This window comes from Cebidichthys violaceus, unplaced genomic scaffold (assembly GCF_023349555.1).
Source record: "Cebidichthys violaceus isolate CVI_PGR_0920_01 unplaced genomic scaffold, fCebVio1.0.p SCAF_55, whole genome shotgun sequence".
NCBI lineage: Eukaryota > Metazoa > Chordata > Actinopteri > Perciformes > Stichaeidae > Cebidichthys > Cebidichthys violaceus.
In genome coordinates, this window is record NW_027176761.1 from 861,131 (window position 1) to 882,258 (window position 21,128).

The 21,128-nt window shown below is 42.7% G+C and overlaps 1 protein-coding gene across 1 annotated transcript in view; it reads left to right on the forward strand.

Moving 5' to 3' along the window:
- hydin (HYDIN axonemal central pair apparatus protein) overlaps window positions 1–21,128 on the forward strand; it is a 72,369-nt gene that overhangs the window by 22,928 nt on the left and 28,313 nt on the right. Inside the window, exons 14-31 of the mRNA XM_068731938.1 lie at window positions 170–270; window positions 2,068–2,203; window positions 3,346–3,510; window positions 3,629–3,781; window positions 7,353–7,591; window positions 7,701–7,989; window positions 8,094–8,237; window positions 8,365–8,508; window positions 9,472–9,564; window positions 10,259–10,479; window positions 13,868–14,039; window positions 15,174–15,383; window positions 16,246–16,321; window positions 16,385–16,446; window positions 16,565–16,739; window positions 17,583–17,701; window positions 19,764–19,891; window positions 20,206–20,342. Coding sequence (XP_068588039.1) covers window positions 170–270; window positions 2,068–2,203; window positions 3,346–3,510; window positions 3,629–3,781; window positions 7,353–7,591; window positions 7,701–7,989; window positions 8,094–8,237; window positions 8,365–8,508; window positions 9,472–9,564; window positions 10,259–10,479; window positions 13,868–14,039; window positions 15,174–15,383; window positions 16,246–16,321; window positions 16,385–16,446; window positions 16,565–16,739; window positions 17,583–17,701; window positions 19,764–19,891; window positions 20,206–20,342 — 2,764 coding nt within the window. The remainder of the gene's footprint in view (window positions 1–169; window positions 271–2,067; window positions 2,204–3,345; window positions 3,511–3,628; window positions 3,782–7,352; window positions 7,592–7,700; window positions 7,990–8,093; window positions 8,238–8,364; window positions 8,509–9,471; window positions 9,565–10,258; window positions 10,480–13,867; window positions 14,040–15,173; window positions 15,384–16,245; window positions 16,322–16,384; window positions 16,447–16,564; window positions 16,740–17,582; window positions 17,702–19,763; window positions 19,892–20,205; window positions 20,343–21,128) is intronic.

Sequence of the window (21,128 nt, forward strand, 5' to 3'; positions counted from 1 at the left end):
GTTGGATTTTGGTACTTTAGACAGAGCCAGGCCAGCTGGTTCCCAAACTCACAAACTCTACAGCCATAAACTAAAAACCTACTAACTGAAATTGTGTACACGGTCGTTGCTCACTGTATGTTTTGAACCTTGTGTGGTCTTATACTATATGTGTGTATTACATATACAGGTGATGCTGTGCTCCAACACAGTCAAGAGATACAGGCTGGCGCTGGTGGTGGATGTTGAAGGTGTCGGAGAGGAGATCCTGACTCTGCCTATCAATGCCAGGTCAGACACATTTACAGATGTGAATGTACACACACTGTTTGATGGACATGTGTGTGTGTGTACACAGACATACTCATACATCAGTTTAAGTTTTGTGCTGTCTCGGAAGTTGCAGCAAAATACTTATTGTTAGAGGTATTATTTAACTTTTAGAAAATCCTTGTTATTTTTATGGCCGTCAAATGAACTGCAGTCCGCATCCTGTTGCTCGCACGACCGAACATCTGCCCAAACAGTGACGCGATGTTACATTACAATCATATTTAGAATAACATTACTATTTATAGTACCATGCTTCATGATAGTAACTAGCTTGCCTTTTGCAAATTACTTTATCAGCTAACGCTGCAAAAGAACCAACACCTGATCCATGCCGCGTAGCTAAGTTATAGCTAGCTGGCTAACCTTAGCTTAGCTTAGGTTACAGTCAGATAGTTGGCTGCCTCTGCTTTGCATCGCTCTTGGCTTATAGGCTAAAGCAATTGTTATTTATACACCTTTGCTTTGAACCATTACATAATTTATCTTTGGCTAAAATCACAACTGTTTATCATAGTACATTAGTATCGTTATACTATCAACTATACTACAGTATAGTGCAGTCATTCCCAAAGACTGGGTCGGGACCCACAGGTGGGTCACATGTGAAATATGATGTATTTATTTGGTCTCATTTAGAAAGTATTCAACACGTGAATATGTTTTCATTAACACATTTATAAATTGAAGTTCTGATTATGAAGCGACTATCGTCGAAATGGCTAAAAAGATAATATAAGGTGTTGCAGAAATGGCAGTTAAAAATGATCAAGAATGTTCATTTGTGCACAAATTCGCTCTTCTCATGATTTATAGATGAGGCCTATTGTGAATTGGGTCGTGATGATTTGTCATTTTTTTTAAATGGTCCCAACAAAAAAGTTTGGGAAACACTGGTATAGCATATAGTATCAAAAGCTTACATAGGCAATCAAGAAAGTCAGGGAAGGTCTCAGGTTTGAAGTTAGGTAACAATCCGTTCACGCATTACAAAGTGATTAATACATGTAAATTGTTACACATATTATCATAAGTTTAACTTTGCACATTGAGGCCATAAACTTATTATTAGGCCAGTTGTCCTGTATATTTTTTCTCTTCTGCCATAACACTGTTTGATCTCATAAAAAATGAATGAATGCATGAAAATGAATCGCCATCGGCCCGTCCTAGTAAGATGGAATATCATCTCCTCTTCTAAAATTAGTGTTGCCATGCCATAAAACAGCAGAGGTTCATCTTGCTTTTTTTTCCCCAAACTCTCCTGAAATCCTTCCTCTTAAAGTAAAGTGCCTTTTTTTTTTCTTTCTAACAATGACCTCTGCTGTGCTTCTGGCTGTCGCTGATGCTTTGACAAGCTGTGAATGTGGTCCATTGAACCTCCATACAGGTGTCGACAAATCACTGGAGTATGTGTTGAATATTCAGAACCTCATTTGCATAATAATACATTGGAATGTCACCGGCGCCATCACTCAGAATAGGGCAATGGTAATCTGAGTTCCTTACAGCAATCACCCCGTAATTGTAAATTTATGAACCCGTTCTAATTAATATACTGCCGTTTTGGCATGATGTCATGCAGTTACTCGTGTATTGAGAGACTTCAGAGATAGCTCTACAAGATTGCCGTTCTTTTCCTTATGAGGCTGTTGAATACCTCTTCTTTCAACAATGCAATTACTGCTGTGAATTATAAATAAGCCACAGATTGTTCCTTCTCTTATCCTCTCTCTGTGTATTTCTCTTTGTTAATAGGTGTGTTGTTCCTGATATTGTGGTGGAGACTCCAGTGTTGGACTTTCGAAGGTGTTTCCTCGATTGCCGCTATGAGCAGCAAGTGCGGCTGACCAACAACAGCACTCTACCTGCCTGCTACGGCATGCTTGACCAGGTTAAGTAGCTCATTGCAGTAAATAATTCATTTGTGCGACAGGGTACTCATAAAACAGAGAACCGAACAAATACGAAACCACATCCATATTTAAGACAATGGCTCGTTTCCAGCTCAATATAACACAATTTGTGTGTTAGAGGTGAGCGGCATGACTGACGAATAAAACGGCTTAAAGTATTAGCCCAACATTTTGGGACATATGCTCTCGTGTATCTGCTTTCTTGCTGAGAGATGATGCCACTCTCATGTCTGTCCAGAAATGATAAAACTGTGTCCAAAGGTAACACAATCTGATTAGATGTACCTCTAAAGATAACTAATCAACACATTAAATCTTTATACGTTTATTGTACTTTAGACACAGTAACCTTTGACGATATCCACATGATTTGACAAAGCCAGAATGCTGAAGCTGTTTTCTGAGCTTTTGCTGAACTTTCGTTTAGAACGAGGACTGTGACCTCCATCACTTCCATTGACAGCATATTTGGAAGGGATCTTCTAAGTGGGAGTGTGAACTGGAGATAAATCTTCCGTGATCCAATGCACACCTGACTATTGTTGTGAGACTGACTTAGACTATATAAGTGCAGATCTCCGCCAGGTGCGTCTCCCTCTCCCCTCGCAAACAAAGAAGGGTTGAATGTCTCTCGGTGGTCCCTCCCAGCTAACCTGCAGTCAGATGCTCTAGTTCAAAATGAGACCGAACTTTTCTATGGATGTCCGTTTTCTATCCCCGACAAAGGCCAAATTGTTGCCTTGGGCAGTCTTTGTAAGGCTTGTTTTTATCACTTGGGGCCAGAGCAAGTGAGGAATGAGGAGTCAGCCGTTCATTGCAGTATAAAACAATCAAAAAAATCACTAACTTAAGACTTTCTAATGATTTTTGAGACAAAATAGAATTAAGATTATATTTAGAGTCCAAATAATCTGACCCTGATTTAGCTAGCTCCATGAAACTGCAAAATACTGGTACAAATGGCCAACATTGAAATCGCTGACAAGGTGACAAGGTGAGGGAAGAATAAATCACTTTTAGGACCATCTATCTTTTTGCTTTCTATCTATATGTACAATAGATGTTGAGTCTGTATGCTTGCATTAAAAAAGTAATTTCTGTCTGTGTCACCTTTTTTCAGGAATACGAGGAGAGTCCGTCACTGCTTTTTGGCAGTTCCGCACCAAGAGGATTGATACTCCGTCACAGTTCAGAGGAGCTCCCTGTGTTTCTGCTGGCTAAGGCCGTTGGAAAGCAGACGCACACTCTACGCATCTCTGTGTTCGGCAGCAGCCAGCCGCCCCTGGTCCGTGGATGTGTGAATAACTGTCACTGGTTGAATACCATGCGGGTGTAATGGTGAGTGTCTTTTTTGTGAATTGCTTGGTTAATTCTGTTCTCTGTTTGGTTCTGTTCTGTTCCAGGAGGTGACCGTGTCCTGTATTGGGCAGGGACCAATCGTTCGTGTTCACAGTCCACAGCTGGACTTTGGCACAGTCCCGGTTCTGACGGACATTACCAGAGCCCTGCTCCTGTCTAACGAGTCTCCTATCCCAGCCCACTTCACTGCTCGCATGGTACAAACACAGCAACACAGACACACCTGCTAGCGCTATTAGCTAGGCTTGCACATGCTAAATATAGATAAACTTATAAAACACTAACTTAAATTTCAAACACAGATAATCAAGGTACCTTTACGTTACTTTTACTCAGATCTAGTGGTAGAATGGTGCAGTAATTAAATGTTTTTAGCAGAAGTTTTAATGGATTTAATACATACCTGTCAAGCCTTCAGTGGCGAGATTCCTTGAGCAAACCTGTCTGTCTTCCCCTGCTCTTGTGACTAATTGATTTTCAGTCTAATTTGATATGTAATTAATGAGTTAATAGGTTCAATACTTGGTTAGCTCTTGAAATAATTAGTTGCCAGTTCAATTTTAGTGCTATCCCAGGAGAATATGGGATTTACCTCAGAGTGTGCTCATTAAACCAGCCAGATGGTGACATTTTGTCAATTCAGGATGACATGAACGAAGTAGACGGGCTCGATCTGGGAAGCTGATTGAACGATGATCCTCTTGGATCGCCTTGTTGTAGTTTCTGGTGTTTGTAGCTTTCCATGCAGAAAATAGTCATTCTCACAGTGAGTAGGATTTGGTGGAATCTAGCGGTGTGTTTGCAGACTGCAACCAAACACTATGAAAGTGTCTTACACTTTGAGGTCCCACGGTTTTGCACTCATGTTTCACAAGTGTGTCAGAGAACTACGGTGGCCTTCAGGGCACATTAAAAAAAAAAACGTAAAAGACTCACGTTGAGCCAGTGTTTCATTTGTCCGCTTTGGGCTACTGTAGAAACGAGGTGGTGCAGGTGGTGCAGGTGGTGCACCTGCTATGTTGATACGAGGGATTTAGATTTCTTCAGAAAATGTTCTTTGTTGTTGTACTTCCTGCATCCAGCGCTGTCATTTGATGTGCCAGTGACGAGTTGGATGCAAGGAAGAAACTACAGGCTTTTTAAGCTTGGACTTTTTTAGTCTCCGCCTCTTGGTAGTGTGCTCTAGACGCCACTCGAGAACAGGACTTCCTTGTTCTTTTGCTTGAATTGCAAAACTAGCTACGTTTAATGAAAATGGCATCCCCAAAATATGAGTCAGAGGATGTTATGGACGAGGATACATTCAAAAGTGTTTTGGCTACAGCCAAAGAAATGCAGCAGAGAGAGGCCAAAGTTGCTGCTGGTGACCAGCCGGATGTCAGTAACTCGCGTGCAATGCATCCTGGTACATGTTGATACGGCTCCACGAACAGGAGAACTCAGCTTTCTCCGTCAATATAGCGCTGAGGAGTCTATTGCTTCAATTGATTACATTTACTATCAACACAGATTGGACATTCACATAAAAGGGGATGAATTTTCCCTTTAGGATTGAATAACTAATGTTCTGCTTACTTTTATATATATATATATATAGAGAGCTCACTCAGTGTAAATGAAACTTTACCACGACCTGAGATCTACAGTTGATCATAATCAGACTTGCCTTCTCAAAGCCCCTCTTCTCACTTTGGAATTCGCCGGGAACAAACTTGCGACTGGAGCTTTGACTCAATACTTCCTTCAGTTGCGTGACCCTGTCCTCTCCTCTGAGGCAGTGAGGAGGGAAGGAGTGTGTGTGTGTGTGTGTGTGTGTGTGTGTGTGTGTGTGTGTGCGCGTATGTGTGTGTCCCCCTCCTCACTCTCAAGAATCAATCGATGCGGATTCTCCTTGAATTCCATTACACCTCGCTCAATAGGCTGGTTGAGATCCACACAGACGGACCTGACTGAAGATTGCGGGGATATTACGGAAGACATCCACACTGGCTTGTCATCTAAGTGACCGTCTGTGAGAAATTCACCACGACTCCGTCCCTAATCCAACCTTTTATTGATCATTTTATGCAGTCTAGTCAGTTCTCGCAGCACCTCGCAGTGGATGAGGAAAGAATCCCTTTAACGTACAGAGTCAAAGATATCTCGACAGCCAGTGTGAAGAATAGTTTTCAAGCGTAGCGTAGCATAGCATAGTAAACCCTTTACCTCAAATGGTAAGAGATTTTTCTCTACTTTATTTTCTGTTGATACAAACAGAGATACACAGCCAGACATAGAAACTGCATCACAATACATGATATGGACAATGAACACCTTACGCCATTGTCTGCACTGTGTGTTGAAAAGGGATCGGCTGGAAAATTCAGATGTTATTTTTGTCTGTTTTTGGCTAGCAACCAGGAACATGAGCCGCACGAGATTCCAGTTACATCGTATTGATTGTGTTGCGCCGTATAAAGTTTGCAGCAGTCGCTTCAGCACCAACGCGAGGTTCATGTGCTCTTCCTGATAGCTGTACGACACGCCGCGCCGACGTGGATCCTAAGCCCTCTCGACTGGTGCCGCATTCAAAAAGCAATCAATGCTAATCAAGCTGTGGGATGCGGCAGGTTTGATGTGATTATTGAGATTCCAGTCATCTTGCTCCTCTCTCTCTGGGGAGTCAACCCCCTGCTCTTTCTCCTCTTCAGACTCTGCCCACCCCTCCACCGTGATCACCCTTGTATCGACCCACACTGAGTTCGCTTTCACCGGCTCCTTTACCCGATCATTCCGATGCTGAGAAAGTGATCTATGGCTCCTGAAGTCACTCCTCTGGTCAAGTGTTGCCTGCGTCTTTCTTTTTTCTTCTCTCGAATGTCTGCAAGACTTTTCTCTAAGGAAGTAGCTTTGAACAGAGACGTCAAACTGAAGCTTCATATTTAAATCGTCCGATATTATTTTTAGTACAGTCTCTGCTTCAGGCAACACTGAATGCAGCAATGCCAATCGCGGTATTTGACTGAAGACATTCTTCTCTGATTGAAGAATCCACCGCGTTGTCCTGTCGGCATTGACAGTTCCCAAGCTTCACTGCATCTTTAGGAAGATCATTCTCAACATCCCAATCAGAAGTTTATGTCCCTAGCCATTCATCACCACAGTTGCTGTACAAAACGTCGATTGTGATCACCAACCACTGCTTGGTCACACAGTACAGTGAGCGCAGTGGAGGGCTTTATTGAAGGCCTGGAGATGAACATTAGATTTACATCTTTTTTCTTATTACGCTGGACTCTACTCCTAAATACAATCGAACAATCCACAGAGCTGGGAAGTAGAATGAGTATTGAAGTTCCAGCATTCTCTGTTTCATGCTCATATCAAAGAGAGTGTAGACCTGAGACAAATCACAGTTTTAAACTACTCACAGGCTTTTATGTGTTCAAAAACATATTTTAACATAAGATGCGCTACATCTTTACAACTGCACATCTCATACTCGACCCATTATCGTAACCATAGTAGGGAGATATTTCGTCTTACTTATGTCAGACAGGGAGCCACTGCTCTACTTACACCTCTAGGATCTCATTCTGCACCGAGACATTGATGCGATTATGTAGCTACGTGATACACACATCTATCTCTCCACGTCCATGCATGGCATTGGCCTCAATGGCGTGTGCAGCACAGTTAGAAGAAAGTGAGGTCGAATATATTTTTTTCATCCATTGCATCAGACGCTTCAGCTTAGAGGAACTGTGATTATGTTTCCTGTTTCCTCAGAGCCACAGAAGTTCCTTCGTGCGAGTTGAGCCCAGTGAGGGGGAAGTGCCCCCCGAGAGCCAGCTGGAGCTGAGAGTAGTGGTCCACCTGAAGGACACGCTTCACTTCCAGGCCAGGCTTGAAGTGTTCATCCAGGACGGCGAACCGCACACCGTGCTTCTGTCCGCCACAGGCACCGGCACCACAATTGTCAGTGACAGACCTTTCGCTCCCAACCTTGACCTGGGCACATACTTAAGGTGGAACGAAATTATGACTCAGTGATAATGATGTGTGTGGATTTACAAATGAAAATGTAGTGCTGACAGGACGCCTCACCTTCTTGCTGTCTTCTGTATGTCCTATAAGCCCTACGTCATGCCAGTACCACTTCAAGCTGACCAACCAGGGTGAGCGAACAAACCGGATGTACTGGCGGAGTGACGGCTTCCAGCCCTCAGCAGAAACCCGAAAAGGGGGCAGCTTATCCGGCCGAACCGTCCTGCCCCCCATCTCTGCTCCCAGAAAGAAGGGTATCTTGAGCTGTGAGTCCTCCAGCAGAGAGAAGCCGGTGTTCAGCCTCAGGCCGTCTCGTGTGGAGCTTGCTCCAGGCGGCTCCGTTGACATGGTGCTGACGGGATCTTCAGACTCCCCCAAGGTGAGACGGTGGGCTTGCAGGCCCGAAAAGGGAATAAACCCAAACTTCTGAATTTCATAAGCACACTGTACATGTACAGTTCACATGTTCTCTTCTTCAACAAGGTTGTACAGGAGCGCCTGGTGTGCCGTGGCTTTGTGGGTCGCCAGGGCTGCAATGAGGTCATCATGTCTGTAGATGTTACCTGTCGCTTTGTGGCTCCCTTACTCAGCATTTCCTCCAGGCTGCTGAAATTCTACCTGGAGAAGGTTGGTCAATAGATTGTCTCTCCAGGATTCCTTTATTCAAAACTATATTATTATATTAGTAAGTAGTTCTGTAATGTATCTATACCTATACCTGTAATGTATCTATATCTATATATTTGTCTTACAGGTCCCAGGAAAGAGTCTAATACCCCTATATGAGAAGCTCATCTTGGAGAATGTGTCGTCTCTGCCTCTGTCCATCGAGCTCTCTCTTGTGGAGCCGTTCTCCCTGTGTGAGGCCTCGGGAGCCCGGAGCCCAGCGACCACTAAGGTACACACACATGTCCTCCTCTTGGGGAACTTTTGTTTTTCATTTCACGTTCCGAGAAACCTATTGATTTTAGTGGCACACAGACGTTTGGCCTGGCACCACCAGGAATTGGAACGTCTACCAATCCTGTGTTTGTGAAAATAACTAGGCTCTTATTAGGTTCTGTTTTTTACTTTGATTAACTTCACCATAGATTTAAGTTGGCTAGTTTTATAAATTCAAAGAGTTTTTTTTTTTAAATAGAACCTAATGGTGTTGAGGTGGCAACAACATAATCAACAACAATATAACTCATCACTTCCAAAAATAAGGCGACCTTATGAAGAGTTCATGTTTAAGGTACTAAAACCAAGTCCAGTGGAACTCACCCATCTTGTCTGTAGTGGACATGTGTGTGTGTGTCTGTGTGTGTGTGTGTGTGTGTGTGTGTGTGCACATTATTTGTTTTTTCATCACAGTTAATGTGTTGAGTCGGATACTCTCTCTTACTTAATATTCCTTGTCTTCCATATGAGACACATGGGCTGCCATATGCCTGTTTAAAACTCAATGTATCGATGATTTGCACTCAGTGGCATTACTCCCTTTAACACCTTTTTGTTTATATTGTATCACAGCTCTAACTTCCATTCTGATAGTTGATTGAATGAGATATGGGATTTGGAATCCACATTAAAATGGTTTTCAAGCCTGAAGCTAAAGAGTTGTGGGATATTTTTATAAGCCTGGGTCCCTTGGCGGGATAACAATAAATGTTTGATTAAACTGTGTTAAATTTATTTTTTAAGGGTTGTGAACTTGTGCTTTGGGAGTCATCCGATAGAAAAAACTTAAATGTAATGATTTTCCATCAAGCATGGAGGACAAAAAATGAGAAAAGTTGAACTCTGTGATCCTAACTATTGCAAAGTCAGCGTGTTCCCTTCAATACCTTTATGTTTTATGTTTGATCTCTCTTCCCAGTCCATGGTTTTAGGTGACGGGATGAAGGCTAAGTTGTGGGTGTGCTTCAATCCAACTTACTGTCAGGATCAGGTGTCACGAGTCGTGGAAGAGGTAACAGCGATGCTTTTTTGTGTGTAAAATTCCTTACGTAATGCTTTGCTTTTCCATATTTGTCATATTGTGACTTTCATAGCACAGCATATCTTAGCGTAGACGTCAGTGGTTTCCAACATGAGTTTTAGGACCCCCATTGGGTCCACAAGAGTAATTAAGGGATAATATACACAACATTAAGTTCATTTTCTTTAAATGTAGCTCTTCTCTTTTAAAAACTGCGTATTTTCACGTCCAAATCAAAATCAAAAAATCTGAGGCTATAACCTTTGATCAGGGGTCATGGGTATAATTGCCTCATTAAAGAGGTCACAAGCCCAGTGGTGCAACGTAAGTACATGCACTTGTTTTTTATTTGAGTATTTCCCTTTTATGCAGTTTTATACTTCTACTCCACTACCTCAAGTGTTGTACTTTTCCCTCCACTACATTTGTCTGACGAAGTTTCTTTTCAGATCACAGCTTTTCATACCGTTACCAGTGAAAACCAGACATCTCCAAATTTGGAGTTGTATGGTTTATGGAGTTTATCTATAAGTGCTCCTTTATGGGTTGAGAAAATGTTTCTACTTCTTAGACTTAATAAACCGCTTGGCATCTCTGTAAAATGCATCAAACGTTGACATATTTTCCTGTCCTATCAAATATTTTTTGACAAATACATTTCCTTCATTGTCATATCTTTTCCCAGGTCCTTGAGATCCACTACCAGGGAAACCCACGGCATGACGCGGTGGAGCTGCACGCTGAGGTCCACTTCCCCAACCTCCACTTCTCCACCACCGCGGTGGACTTCGGCTGCGTGCTCAACTGCACGGGGACCCGCAGAGCAATCTCCATCACCAACTGCTCCCCGCTGCCCGTGTCCTACCACTGGGCCTTCCTGGATGACCGGGAACACGGCGCCATCGGGTGCGTTTACGCGGAGAAAGCACACACACGGCTGTAGCATTCATACCTTGTGTCTTACGGAACATACAGCCTTTTTAATGTTACTTTGATTGGGTTGTAGAACTAAAGGAAGCACCCTGGTTCAGTTCACTTTGTTGTTGTTGTTAAAGAACAAAGCAGTGTTTAGAACTGTAGTATCCTGAATAGACAAAATTCAGGGACAAGAGCAGAATCCCATGCATATATTGAAACTGTCCATTGGGATGAGTTAGTACAGTACAGCTATGCATTTAACCCTCTGAATTGAAAGCCAAATCCATTATAAATTCTCCGGGGAAGACAAATCTACTGATTGTGTACTTAGCGTTACATTGTGCCTCTCTCAAGCCTTTGCTCTGGCTCCCCTCCCTTGAAATGCATTGTGAATACTATAGCAGTCTGTCCGTCCATGGCCTTGAACCAACTAACTGCTACAGCGCTACAAGATTTATCACCCTCCACCGTCTTTCTCCCCCCCCCTCCCCCTCTTTCATCTATTGCTACTCCTCCTTTTTTGCTCCCCTCATCTCAGGCTTTTACATTGCCTATTTATCTTTCCTTTTTTTTTTTTCTCCTTCATTTTCCTCCTTCCTCTCCTCCCGCTCCCCCGTCTCTTCTGCACGTGCTTCTGCTCGCTACCAAATCCTTTATCATCCTTCTGTTCTCTTTCCTCACCCTCTCCGTCTCGGATTGTGACCTCTCTTAACAATCTGTCTCATAGGCCGGCCTGCTAATTAAATGGAGACCTCACTGTGCGTGCACTCGCTCGCTCTCCGAAGTCTCTCTTTCTCCCTCACGAAACCTGCTACTATCTGGCCATGTTCGGCTAATTACATCCCTATCAGTAATTACACCGCAGCCTTTGGAGAGGGGGATTTCAATAGAGCAAACTATTTTCTATCCCTCTGCCTCACTGATAGATAGAGGCAGTACAATACATTTAAATACTGTAACTTCTCTGTCTTTAGGACTCTATATTTGCACTGTAGCTACTTGTAGGCATGATGGATTACATCACTGGACAACAGGGTGATGGAGTCATCACTCACATGTAGAGGAAGTTGAGTTTAAGCCTTGGTGGATTAATGCAATGGCGAGATAAAGATCCTTGAGCAGCTATCCATGGTCACTCGTTCAGTCTTTTAAACCTGGAATGTCACTTTTTTTTCAAACAGCCTTGAGTTTCCCGTTCTTGCATCGTAATGTCAGCATCACGGTACAAGAATGGAGACATAATTGAATTCTTTCTGCTCAGTTCTTAAAAATCCGAGGTTCCTAAAGCACATTCGATGTCTATATCTTATCAGAGAGAGGCGACACGTTATTGTGGTTACAATCTAATCTGTTTTTTCAACAGATTAGATTAGATAATGTTCAACTGTCATAGCACAAAGGGAGTACAAGGACAACAAAATACACGGTGCATCTAACAAGATGAGACTGCAAACACTAGTACAGAATGAATAATAAACCAAAGAAGACTGTAACTGGTGTGTATGAAATGAACTAAGAAACGGATAAAACATCGAAGGTGAATAGACACTAAAACTAAATATAGAGAGACACGGAGCCTCGTGGTGTAAACACGGCGCCACCTCTGACTGCAACATCAATTTAAACTGATCTAAAGCGTGAATGTACTTAGTTACTCTCCACCACTGGGAATAAGGCCGGTAACACCTCTTGCATAAACTAAATGACGCATGCCTTTGAAAAAGCTCATTTGCATGGGAGACGAGTGAAACTGGTCATCCTTGCTGGAGCGTTTTTAGTTGTTAAGAATATGACACAAACTAATGGGAAACCGTAAAAGTGATGAAACCAAAGGTAATATTTGTGCTGTCAGCTGTTTGAGGGAAATGCATAAACCTTTACAGTTTATTTGAAATAATGTATATCAGCGTTAAACCAGCGAAAGCCTCTCTCTCCATCTCTCTGTCGCTCTCACGCTCGCTATCTTTGTATCTCTGTCACACACACACACACACACACACACACACACACACACACACACACACACACACACTGACTGTAATCCCAGTAGCCATTTGTCTGTACCAATAGCATTTTCTCAGCATCAAAATCTTTCCCCATCACTCCTTTTTTTTCCCAGCAGTCTGCAGGAAGTGAGATGTTTGTGTTTCAGCAGCCTTTGCTGTGTAGATTATTAGTGAGACTGAACATAGCAAAGCAGTCAAACACAGTCACACCCACCCACGAAGGAAAGAATGGACGGAGGAGAGAGCGAGAGAGACACATATGAGAATGTCAGAGTAGGCTATTTCTGTCTTGAGCTGCACTCTTGCAGAGTCATCATCTGCTGTCTCACCATCTGTTCCTCTGTCCGCACCAGTGGGTTTTAAACTCTTTCCAAAAAACTTCTTTTTTTCCATGGGGGGGAGGGGGGCAAACGGTATTTTGTTGGGCTTTTACAAACTCTCATCCACCCAAATGGCACCCTATTTTTTCGAGACATTGACCTGCAGTGTTCCTTCGCTCCACCGTCTTACATCGCTGGACGTACTGATTTGTGATCTCCCCGAGGCCAGACATCAGGCCGGCTTGTCACAGCGTTCATCACAGACTGACCATACAACAGTGCCCCCTGCTGGTTGTTCTGCCTCACATCCTCTCATTACAAGCTGACACACCAGGGCTAAAGCACTAACTAACAAATGCGTGTGCAGACATGAATGCTGCCTTACATGTATGCACTCTCTGAAGCTCACACACACACACACACACACACACACACACACACGTACACAAACACATACACACACTGTGGCAATGACGTGGCCGGTGTTCGGTGATTTAATATAGAACTTGTGCAGCCCAGCTTTGAGATGGCTTCACTCACTAAATCTCTTTCATTCTCTTCCATGTTTATTCAGCACTTCACTGCAATCTATCCTGACCTGTTTCCTGCTGCTTGCCTATTAAAATTCCTCTTAATTATAGAACACTATGTTTAATTAACTTGATGGATGCACCCAGTCTGATCCCACAGGGAAGGGGAGAGTAGAACAGAGAGAGAAAATGAGAGTCTGAGTTCTTTGGGGTGTAGGTGCTAAACATTTTCTTCTCCACTTGGGTATCACAATATATGTTAATGATAGACGTATAATGGATGCTTATATAACTTGCTGTTGTAGGACACGTGTTACCCTGCTACCTCATGGACATATTGAGGCTTTCACTGGTCTATTTTCATAAAGTTGGAAGATGATTTCATGTATTCTTGCCTCTTGCCATTGATTTTTCCCAACATTTCATTTACCCTCTGTCTGTCTTATGTAGCTTTACTTTCATTGTGGGGAAAAACAAATATCCACTTCAGGGATGTTTTATTATCCTTTCGCCCTCGTAGAGAGACAGAGATGCTGGAGGCGGAGAGGGAGCAGACGAATCCAGCAAACGGGACGGAAGAAGGAGGGTGGAGTTCCTCTAGAACGCCTTCTCCTGCCTCTTCAGATCCGCTCAGCTCCAGGCCTGGTGCAGATGAACAGAGCAGCTCGCGGGGCGCTGTGGGTGTGGAAGAGGTAGGCAAATGCTCGCCTGTAAACAAATCAGGGTTTTGCTTGAGCTTTCACGTTTGTCAGGGGGTGGAGAGAACCTGCAGCTGTCTGTACTGTATGCTGTGGAGGAAGAAAACATGCACACACACACACACACACACACACACACACACACACACACACATTTTTGCATTAAATAAACCTCAGTGTGGAGATTCCCCTCTTTCTTGTCAGCGTGTGTAATATCTTTCTAGTTTTTAATCTATTGATGTAATTTAATGCTGAGAATCTTTTACAAATCAGAGGAGGCTTCATGGTAGTTTGCTGATTTATAATTTGTGTCGGGGATTTGTAACATGTGTATGTCATTTGGGGCCACCACTAATCATTTTCATTATTGAGTAGTCTCTTGATTATTCTTTGATCAGTTGAATCCACTTCTATAGACCATGTCACAGGTGTAAAGGTAAACATCCCAATGGTGTCCCAGTTTATTTCCTGTGGCAGCTTATGTGGATGACATGAGCTGGCAGGACGTAAACATGGAGCTGTCGCCAAGCAATGCAATTACGTGGAAACGGTCTATAGATTGTAAAAAATAACAATATTGTCGGACCAACAACGGAAAAACGAAGCCAATTAGTATCGATTAAGTCATTGATTAATCAACTCATTGTGTTTGCACTCAACTCAATAGCACACACCACTAGTGCAAAATCTAAATGAGAAACCTTCTGAAATACTAGAGCTTAATTAAAGGGATAATTCAACATATATTTGCTCTCTTGCTGCCACGAGTGGGACCCAAACACAGGACAAGCACCAGAGTAGCACTGTAACACTCTGGTGAGGAGTGAAGATGTACTGCAGGTCGATGATGTGATGGGAGGTGGATGAGTGGGTGTGAGGTGTGTAGACTGAGAGGGTGGATGAGCCGATTGAGAAGACCGGACCAGCAGAAGTGAAGGAAGGCCACAGCAACACACACAACATACAAAGACGTAGAGAGACACATGAAGAAACGCAGGGAAGAGGAAACACGTGTCTCAAAATGCCGAACTATCCCTTTAATGTGAGCGTACAATAACAGCAGAATCAGTAAATAGAAATGAGGACTTCTCTTGTAAGGTCCACTTGTTTGTCTTTTTGTGGCTCTAGGTGTTTGATATCTTCCCGATATACGGTCATCTGCGACCTGGGGAGCAGCAGCAGGTTGTTTTCACTTTCTTTGGCCACGAAAACATCAGCAGAGAGGTGATAGCACAGTGCCGTGTAGAGGAGGGGCCGACGTATGAAATCCAACTCAGAGGAGAAGCATCTGTAATCAGCTACAGCCTTGACTCGACGCATATTGACTTTGGTCTGCAGGTATGTAAACAGAGCTCCTTTACCCAGACTTAATCTTCTCAGATCTCTAACCCAACAAGCTCTACCGATCTTATTATCCGCTGCAAAAACTGGCGAGAGGGAACAAAATTGACTTTGAATGTCACTGCACAGTTTTTCACACTTTGGTCTTTTGCGCCTCCACTCCCTCTTTAAGTATGCAAGCCATCCGGACCAGTTATCATTGATATTCAAAACAAGGGCGTATTGATTTCTGATTTAGTTGAAATGAGCGATTCAGCAGAACATTTCTCTGACCTTCCTGTCTGTTCAGCACTATTCTTTCTCTTTTATTTTCTCTCTCTCTCTCTCTCTCTCTCTCTCTCTCTCTCTCTCTCTCTCTGTTACTCCCCATGTTGTTTTCCTGGCTCAATTTAGATTTATCCATATTAGTCAGGAAATCCTAAAACAACCCCCTGTGTGCATGCACAACTTTAAACAGTTCCTGATTTTGAGCAACGCTTTTCAATCACTTTTCTTGTTTGTCTCTATCTCTCTCTGTCTTACTCTCACTTTCAACAGCCATATAAAAGTTCCATTATGCTCATATCACAGTAACAACTATTACAGTGACGCCATATCTTCTTTCATATTATATTCTAATGATAGTTATTACCATAAACCAAGAGGTTCAAACGGAGGCCAACATCATGCATGCTCTTTTCTAGAAACCATCGCTGTACTGTGTCATCGTTACAGAGCACCCACTCCACCAAAGAGACACTAGGTGGAGTGGTTTTACCAAAACCTTCTGCCAAAAAAACTAATTCACATTATCTCCAATGAAAATAAAGGCACTGGCAGTTTAAAATGCAATGTCGCCTCTCATCTCTTCTTCTTCCAGCTGTTTGATCACGAAGGGGAAGCTGAGGTGACCCTGAGGAATACTGGCAAGATGGGCTTTACGTTTAGCATCATAGGCCCTCAAAAGGAGGATGAGGAGGCAGGTGAGGAGGCAGGGGGACAGATGAAGGCCCTGGAAGAGGAGCGAAATGAGGAAGGACAGGACGTCATACCAGGCCGGCCCATGGTCATCCCCGCTATGGTGAGGTCATGTTGGGACTCTTTCAGATGTGTGTGGGGGTCGGGGGGTAATTTATTATGCATAGGTTTTTTTGTTTTTTTTTAACCATATTTTGTATGTGTTTCTTTCTGTGTGCCAGGGTTACGTTGATGCCGGTGCGGAGCAATGTCTGCGTGTGCTCTACCTCCCAGGCCTCCCCGAGGTGTTTGAGAAGCAGCTTCAGCTGCAGGTGGCTTTCCTGCCACCGCAGGTCATCACGCTGACTGGAGAGGGAACGTTCCCAAGGATCAGCCTGAACTTGCCACAAAACCTGTGTATGCATAGACATGCTCCCATACACACAGACATGACCATATCTGTACTCAACAAGCCAACAAGGATGAACATTTACAATGAAATATGTTTTTATTTACTATTATGCTTATTATTTAAGCCAAAAACTGGAATTCCCGTCTTGCGGTTGTATGCATACACATAACCCAAAATGCCCAAATGCAATTATGGTGTCAGTACTGTCACTAGAAGGAAATGTTCTCTTTGCATTGGAACGGACTATTGGACACTTATCAAGCTCAGTAAACAGCAGTAATGAAAAAGTGGTAAACATGTGGTGTCATAGTTTATCGTCCCTTTTGACTGAATTAAGTTCAGAGTAGGTAATCTTTGTGACGTGAGGAATTTCTTCAAATTTGGCACAAACGCCCACTTGAACTCAAGGATGAGCTGATTAGATTTTGGTGGTCAAAGGTTAAGATCGCTGTGACTTTATGTCCGCTCAGCTCTCTTGAAAGAGAAATCTCAGGAGCACCTGGAGGGAATCTCACTACATCTCACCTGGACTACAGGATGAACTTTTGATTTAATGGTCAAAGGTCACCGTGACCTCACAAAACACAATAATTCATTTACATTGCTAATTATGATAAATTCACACATATGTCTAATAGGATAAAATGATGAAGTGACAACATTTTGGACGGACATGGACGTAAACTGCAACATGACTGCTTGGCGGTGGCATGCACGTACTGCGCGGCGGTAATTCCAGTTGTATTAGCAAATCCTTCGGTTAATTGACAGGTCTCTATGCTAACAGACTCTGACACAAATATAACCCTTTGCATCTGCACTGATGTGGCGCTGTGATTCCCTTACAGCCGAGGAGTGTTACAGCGATGTGGTGCAGCAGGCCAGAACAGCTGTGGAGGGAGAGGAGCTTATGAATGGAACCGCCGGAGGTGGAGGAGATACAACCGAGGCCAACCGCACCCTCACAGTCAGTGACTGAGATAAAAAAAAAAACATAGATTTTATGCATTGACAACCTTATTTCTAGTATTGTCTTCCAAAATTGGTGCCATGTGTGTTTCTGGTAAGCACACTGTATGTAGTGTAGTGGAAACTGTACAATGCTTTTTTTAGTACAGGAAGAATAAGTGACTCTAGATGGTTTAAAACCAATTCAACATAACATTCAATTTAATTCAATTACATTTATTTTGTATTGCCCAAAATCACAAATCACAAATTTGCCTCAGAGGGCTTTATCATCTGTCCTGGGACCCTCACATCGGTACAGAAAAAACTCTCCAAAAAAACCTTTAACGGGGAGAAAACAAAAGAGCCATTGAATAACACAATACTAAATTGATGTTATATTAATGTTGTTTCCTGTTTAAAATGCTTAATGAATATATGTATGAATGTATATAGTGTATAGTGCATGCCCCAAATATATTTCCTTACAATAAGGGCATGGCAGTACCACTACATCTCTGCTCTCAGTAACCAACCTATTCCACAGGGTTTTCCCTGCTTCTTATCTGTGCATTGATTTTCCAGGGCGTAGACAAAAGCCATTGAATTACAATAGAAATTGCTATTTTCTGCTCATCCCCTCAGTATTTATTCATGGTTTTGTGTGTTGCCCCAACCGCTTCCCTGACATTCCCCGTGTCTGAAATGAAAATGCAAACATTTCCTTTGCAGATAAGGATAGGACAGATAAGGACTGCCATACCTTAGCATAAACTTGCAAATAGGCACCATTACCACCTTATCCACGAAAAAACCCTGACCTCAGCGACTTTCTATTGCTCGGCCTGGCTCGACTCTCTCCGGCACCCCTCATCCAAACAGCTTCTCACTTGACATTGTGCTCCCTTGGGTCCTCCTGAGCATTTCACCTGCCATGATAAAGGTGCAATGCTAGAGTGTACGTGTCATTTGGGTGCGAAAGCTCCCACGAACATCGACAGAGAGCGAGCTGTACCCAGGATGCCGTTTTGTAACAGTTAAGTCCCCTTTCAATACTTTACATCCCATCGATCTAAAGAGCTCACGCTTGACACTACGATGTGAAGTCGATCGGAGGAACGGTTGTGGAGAAAATGGTTACATACAGACAGACAGACTGCTTCCATTTTAGTCAGGTGGTGTGAAGAGAAGAGGAGGGCAAACTGGTTCAAGATTTTTGCTTGATTATCCATTATTATATTTAGACACCTATAAATGCATTCTAAAGTCAAAATTACAACGTGGCCGGTCAGAATAATAATAATTATTATTCAATTATGATGCGTCAAGGGAGAAGAGCAATTCAAAGTACCTCCAAATTCATTTGTTTTTGTTAAAATACCTCAGATCTACCGTTTTATCCTAAAATAGCTTCGTTGATACTTAATACAAAAATCTGCAATCGTTTTTTGACTAGTCGAAACATAAGGATTTCTGTTGGTACATTTTGTCAAGTCGGTCAAAGGTGAAGAGAGCAAACACTTCTGTTTGTGGACCTAAACGGACAGATTTGAGCCGGTGTCGTCTGTAAGAACCTGGATTAAATTAGAACATAGTCTCTGCTCTTCCTGGACACCAAGACGGCAATGAGAAGAAGCCGAGCCAAAGACACCCAGGACTTGTTGCCGGGACATAGTTGTTGCGGGGTTGTTGTGTGAGTGGCCTTATTGTTGTGCAAAGTGTGTATAGCCCAGTTAATTGCCTTGGCTGGCGTCCATGAAATCTTGAACATTGCGTATTAAATCTGTGCAAGACTCTCACACAGTGTCTAAAGCTAAAGTAGGACTGGCACTGGAGTTATGAAAGTAAAAAGTGAGGATATCTTGAAGTTTGAATATTACATCTGCTTGCTGTTAAGAGCTCCAAACTGGGCATGTCATTTGCTTTGACGTGGAGGTGCCTCGAATTATTGTCCTCACCGCTGAGGCCGTGCTGTTTGGTGCTCACGTAGCACTCCCATACTTTTTTAGTAACTCTGGAGCGTTTAATGTACCCTTCCTTCTGTCTCCCTCTCCCTTCTCTCTTTTGCCTGCTGCCTCTAGCATGAAAAGCTGCTTCACATGGAGATAGAGAGGACGTTGGTCAAACGGAATGCTCTCGCTGTGACCGGTAGCCTGCTGGAGCTCAGAGACTTGCAAGGTTCCTCCAGAAAGTGGCACAAACTTAGCCAGTATGTACACACACACACACACACACACACACACACACACACACACACACACACACACACACACACTTTGGTTGAACAGATGGCCCACTCACTGGTCTGAAAGAAGAACTGTGTTGGGGAATTCAAAGAGTTTGGGTTAATGACTGATATCTGGCTGGGTAGGTTTTTGTTCTGTGGTACTTGTGTAAATGTATGGATGTCATAGTGTGCATTGACTGTTTTCACTCATACCATTCCACTCAATGGTCCCTTGTTTACTATGACGTATGAAATAATCAAATTGATTTATTAAGTACGTCTTTTCTCTCCCCCAGGTTCCTCCTCCCTGAGTATGTTTTGGATTTTGGTTGCGTCATTCCAGGCAACGTCCTCAGTCACACTGTGAATGTGACCAACACTGGTTCACTGGCTGTGTCCTTCCATGCCAATGGCAAACCTCTAGCTGGAACAGGTAACATAATTCACAAACTTCAAACTAGCAGAACAACGTGGTGTGATGATGCATCTGGCATTCATAAATCGGCAGTGGTTGAGCTTCAGGACACACAGAAAGTACATCGGAAACTAGAAAAACAATGCGTCAATCCGCCCCGTGATTCAGGTCCGCTTCAAAAATGTGTGTCTAGTCTCTCAGCGGCGGTCTTCAGGGAGTGAGGCAGAGTCAGCCGGCTAGAAAATTTTAATTAAAAATGTTTTGGTCTAAATCTGTGACTTTCAACCCACTCATTTGAATATAATAGATGGGGGGAAAAAAAACGAGCTGTGAAATAAATGTGGCATTAGGAAATAAAAGTCTCCTGAAATAAATAGGGAGAATGCCCTTTTTTAGAATAAGAACATATTTATTTAAACTATATTGAGTCATTTATTTATTTAAATGTATTGATATTCTTATTGCCTCATTTATTTATTTAAATGTATTGATATTCTTATTGCCTCATTTATTTATTTCAGGATTTATTTAATTGACACATTCATTTATTTCATAGGAATATTAGTTTATTTATTTATGTTTGTATTTATTTAATATTGAATGAAGTGACATTCCATAGTTAATAATGCTTTAGGGATACTGGTGGGTGGATTTTATTTAACTCTGGATTTAACTGTCCAGAGTATGTCCACTTTATTTAACTGTTTCCATGGTTTCCAGTGTTAACGTTAAGCTAAGTGAACCATCTCCTGGATCCAGCTTCATGTTTAACAGACAGATATGAGTGGCATGTATCTTCTCCTC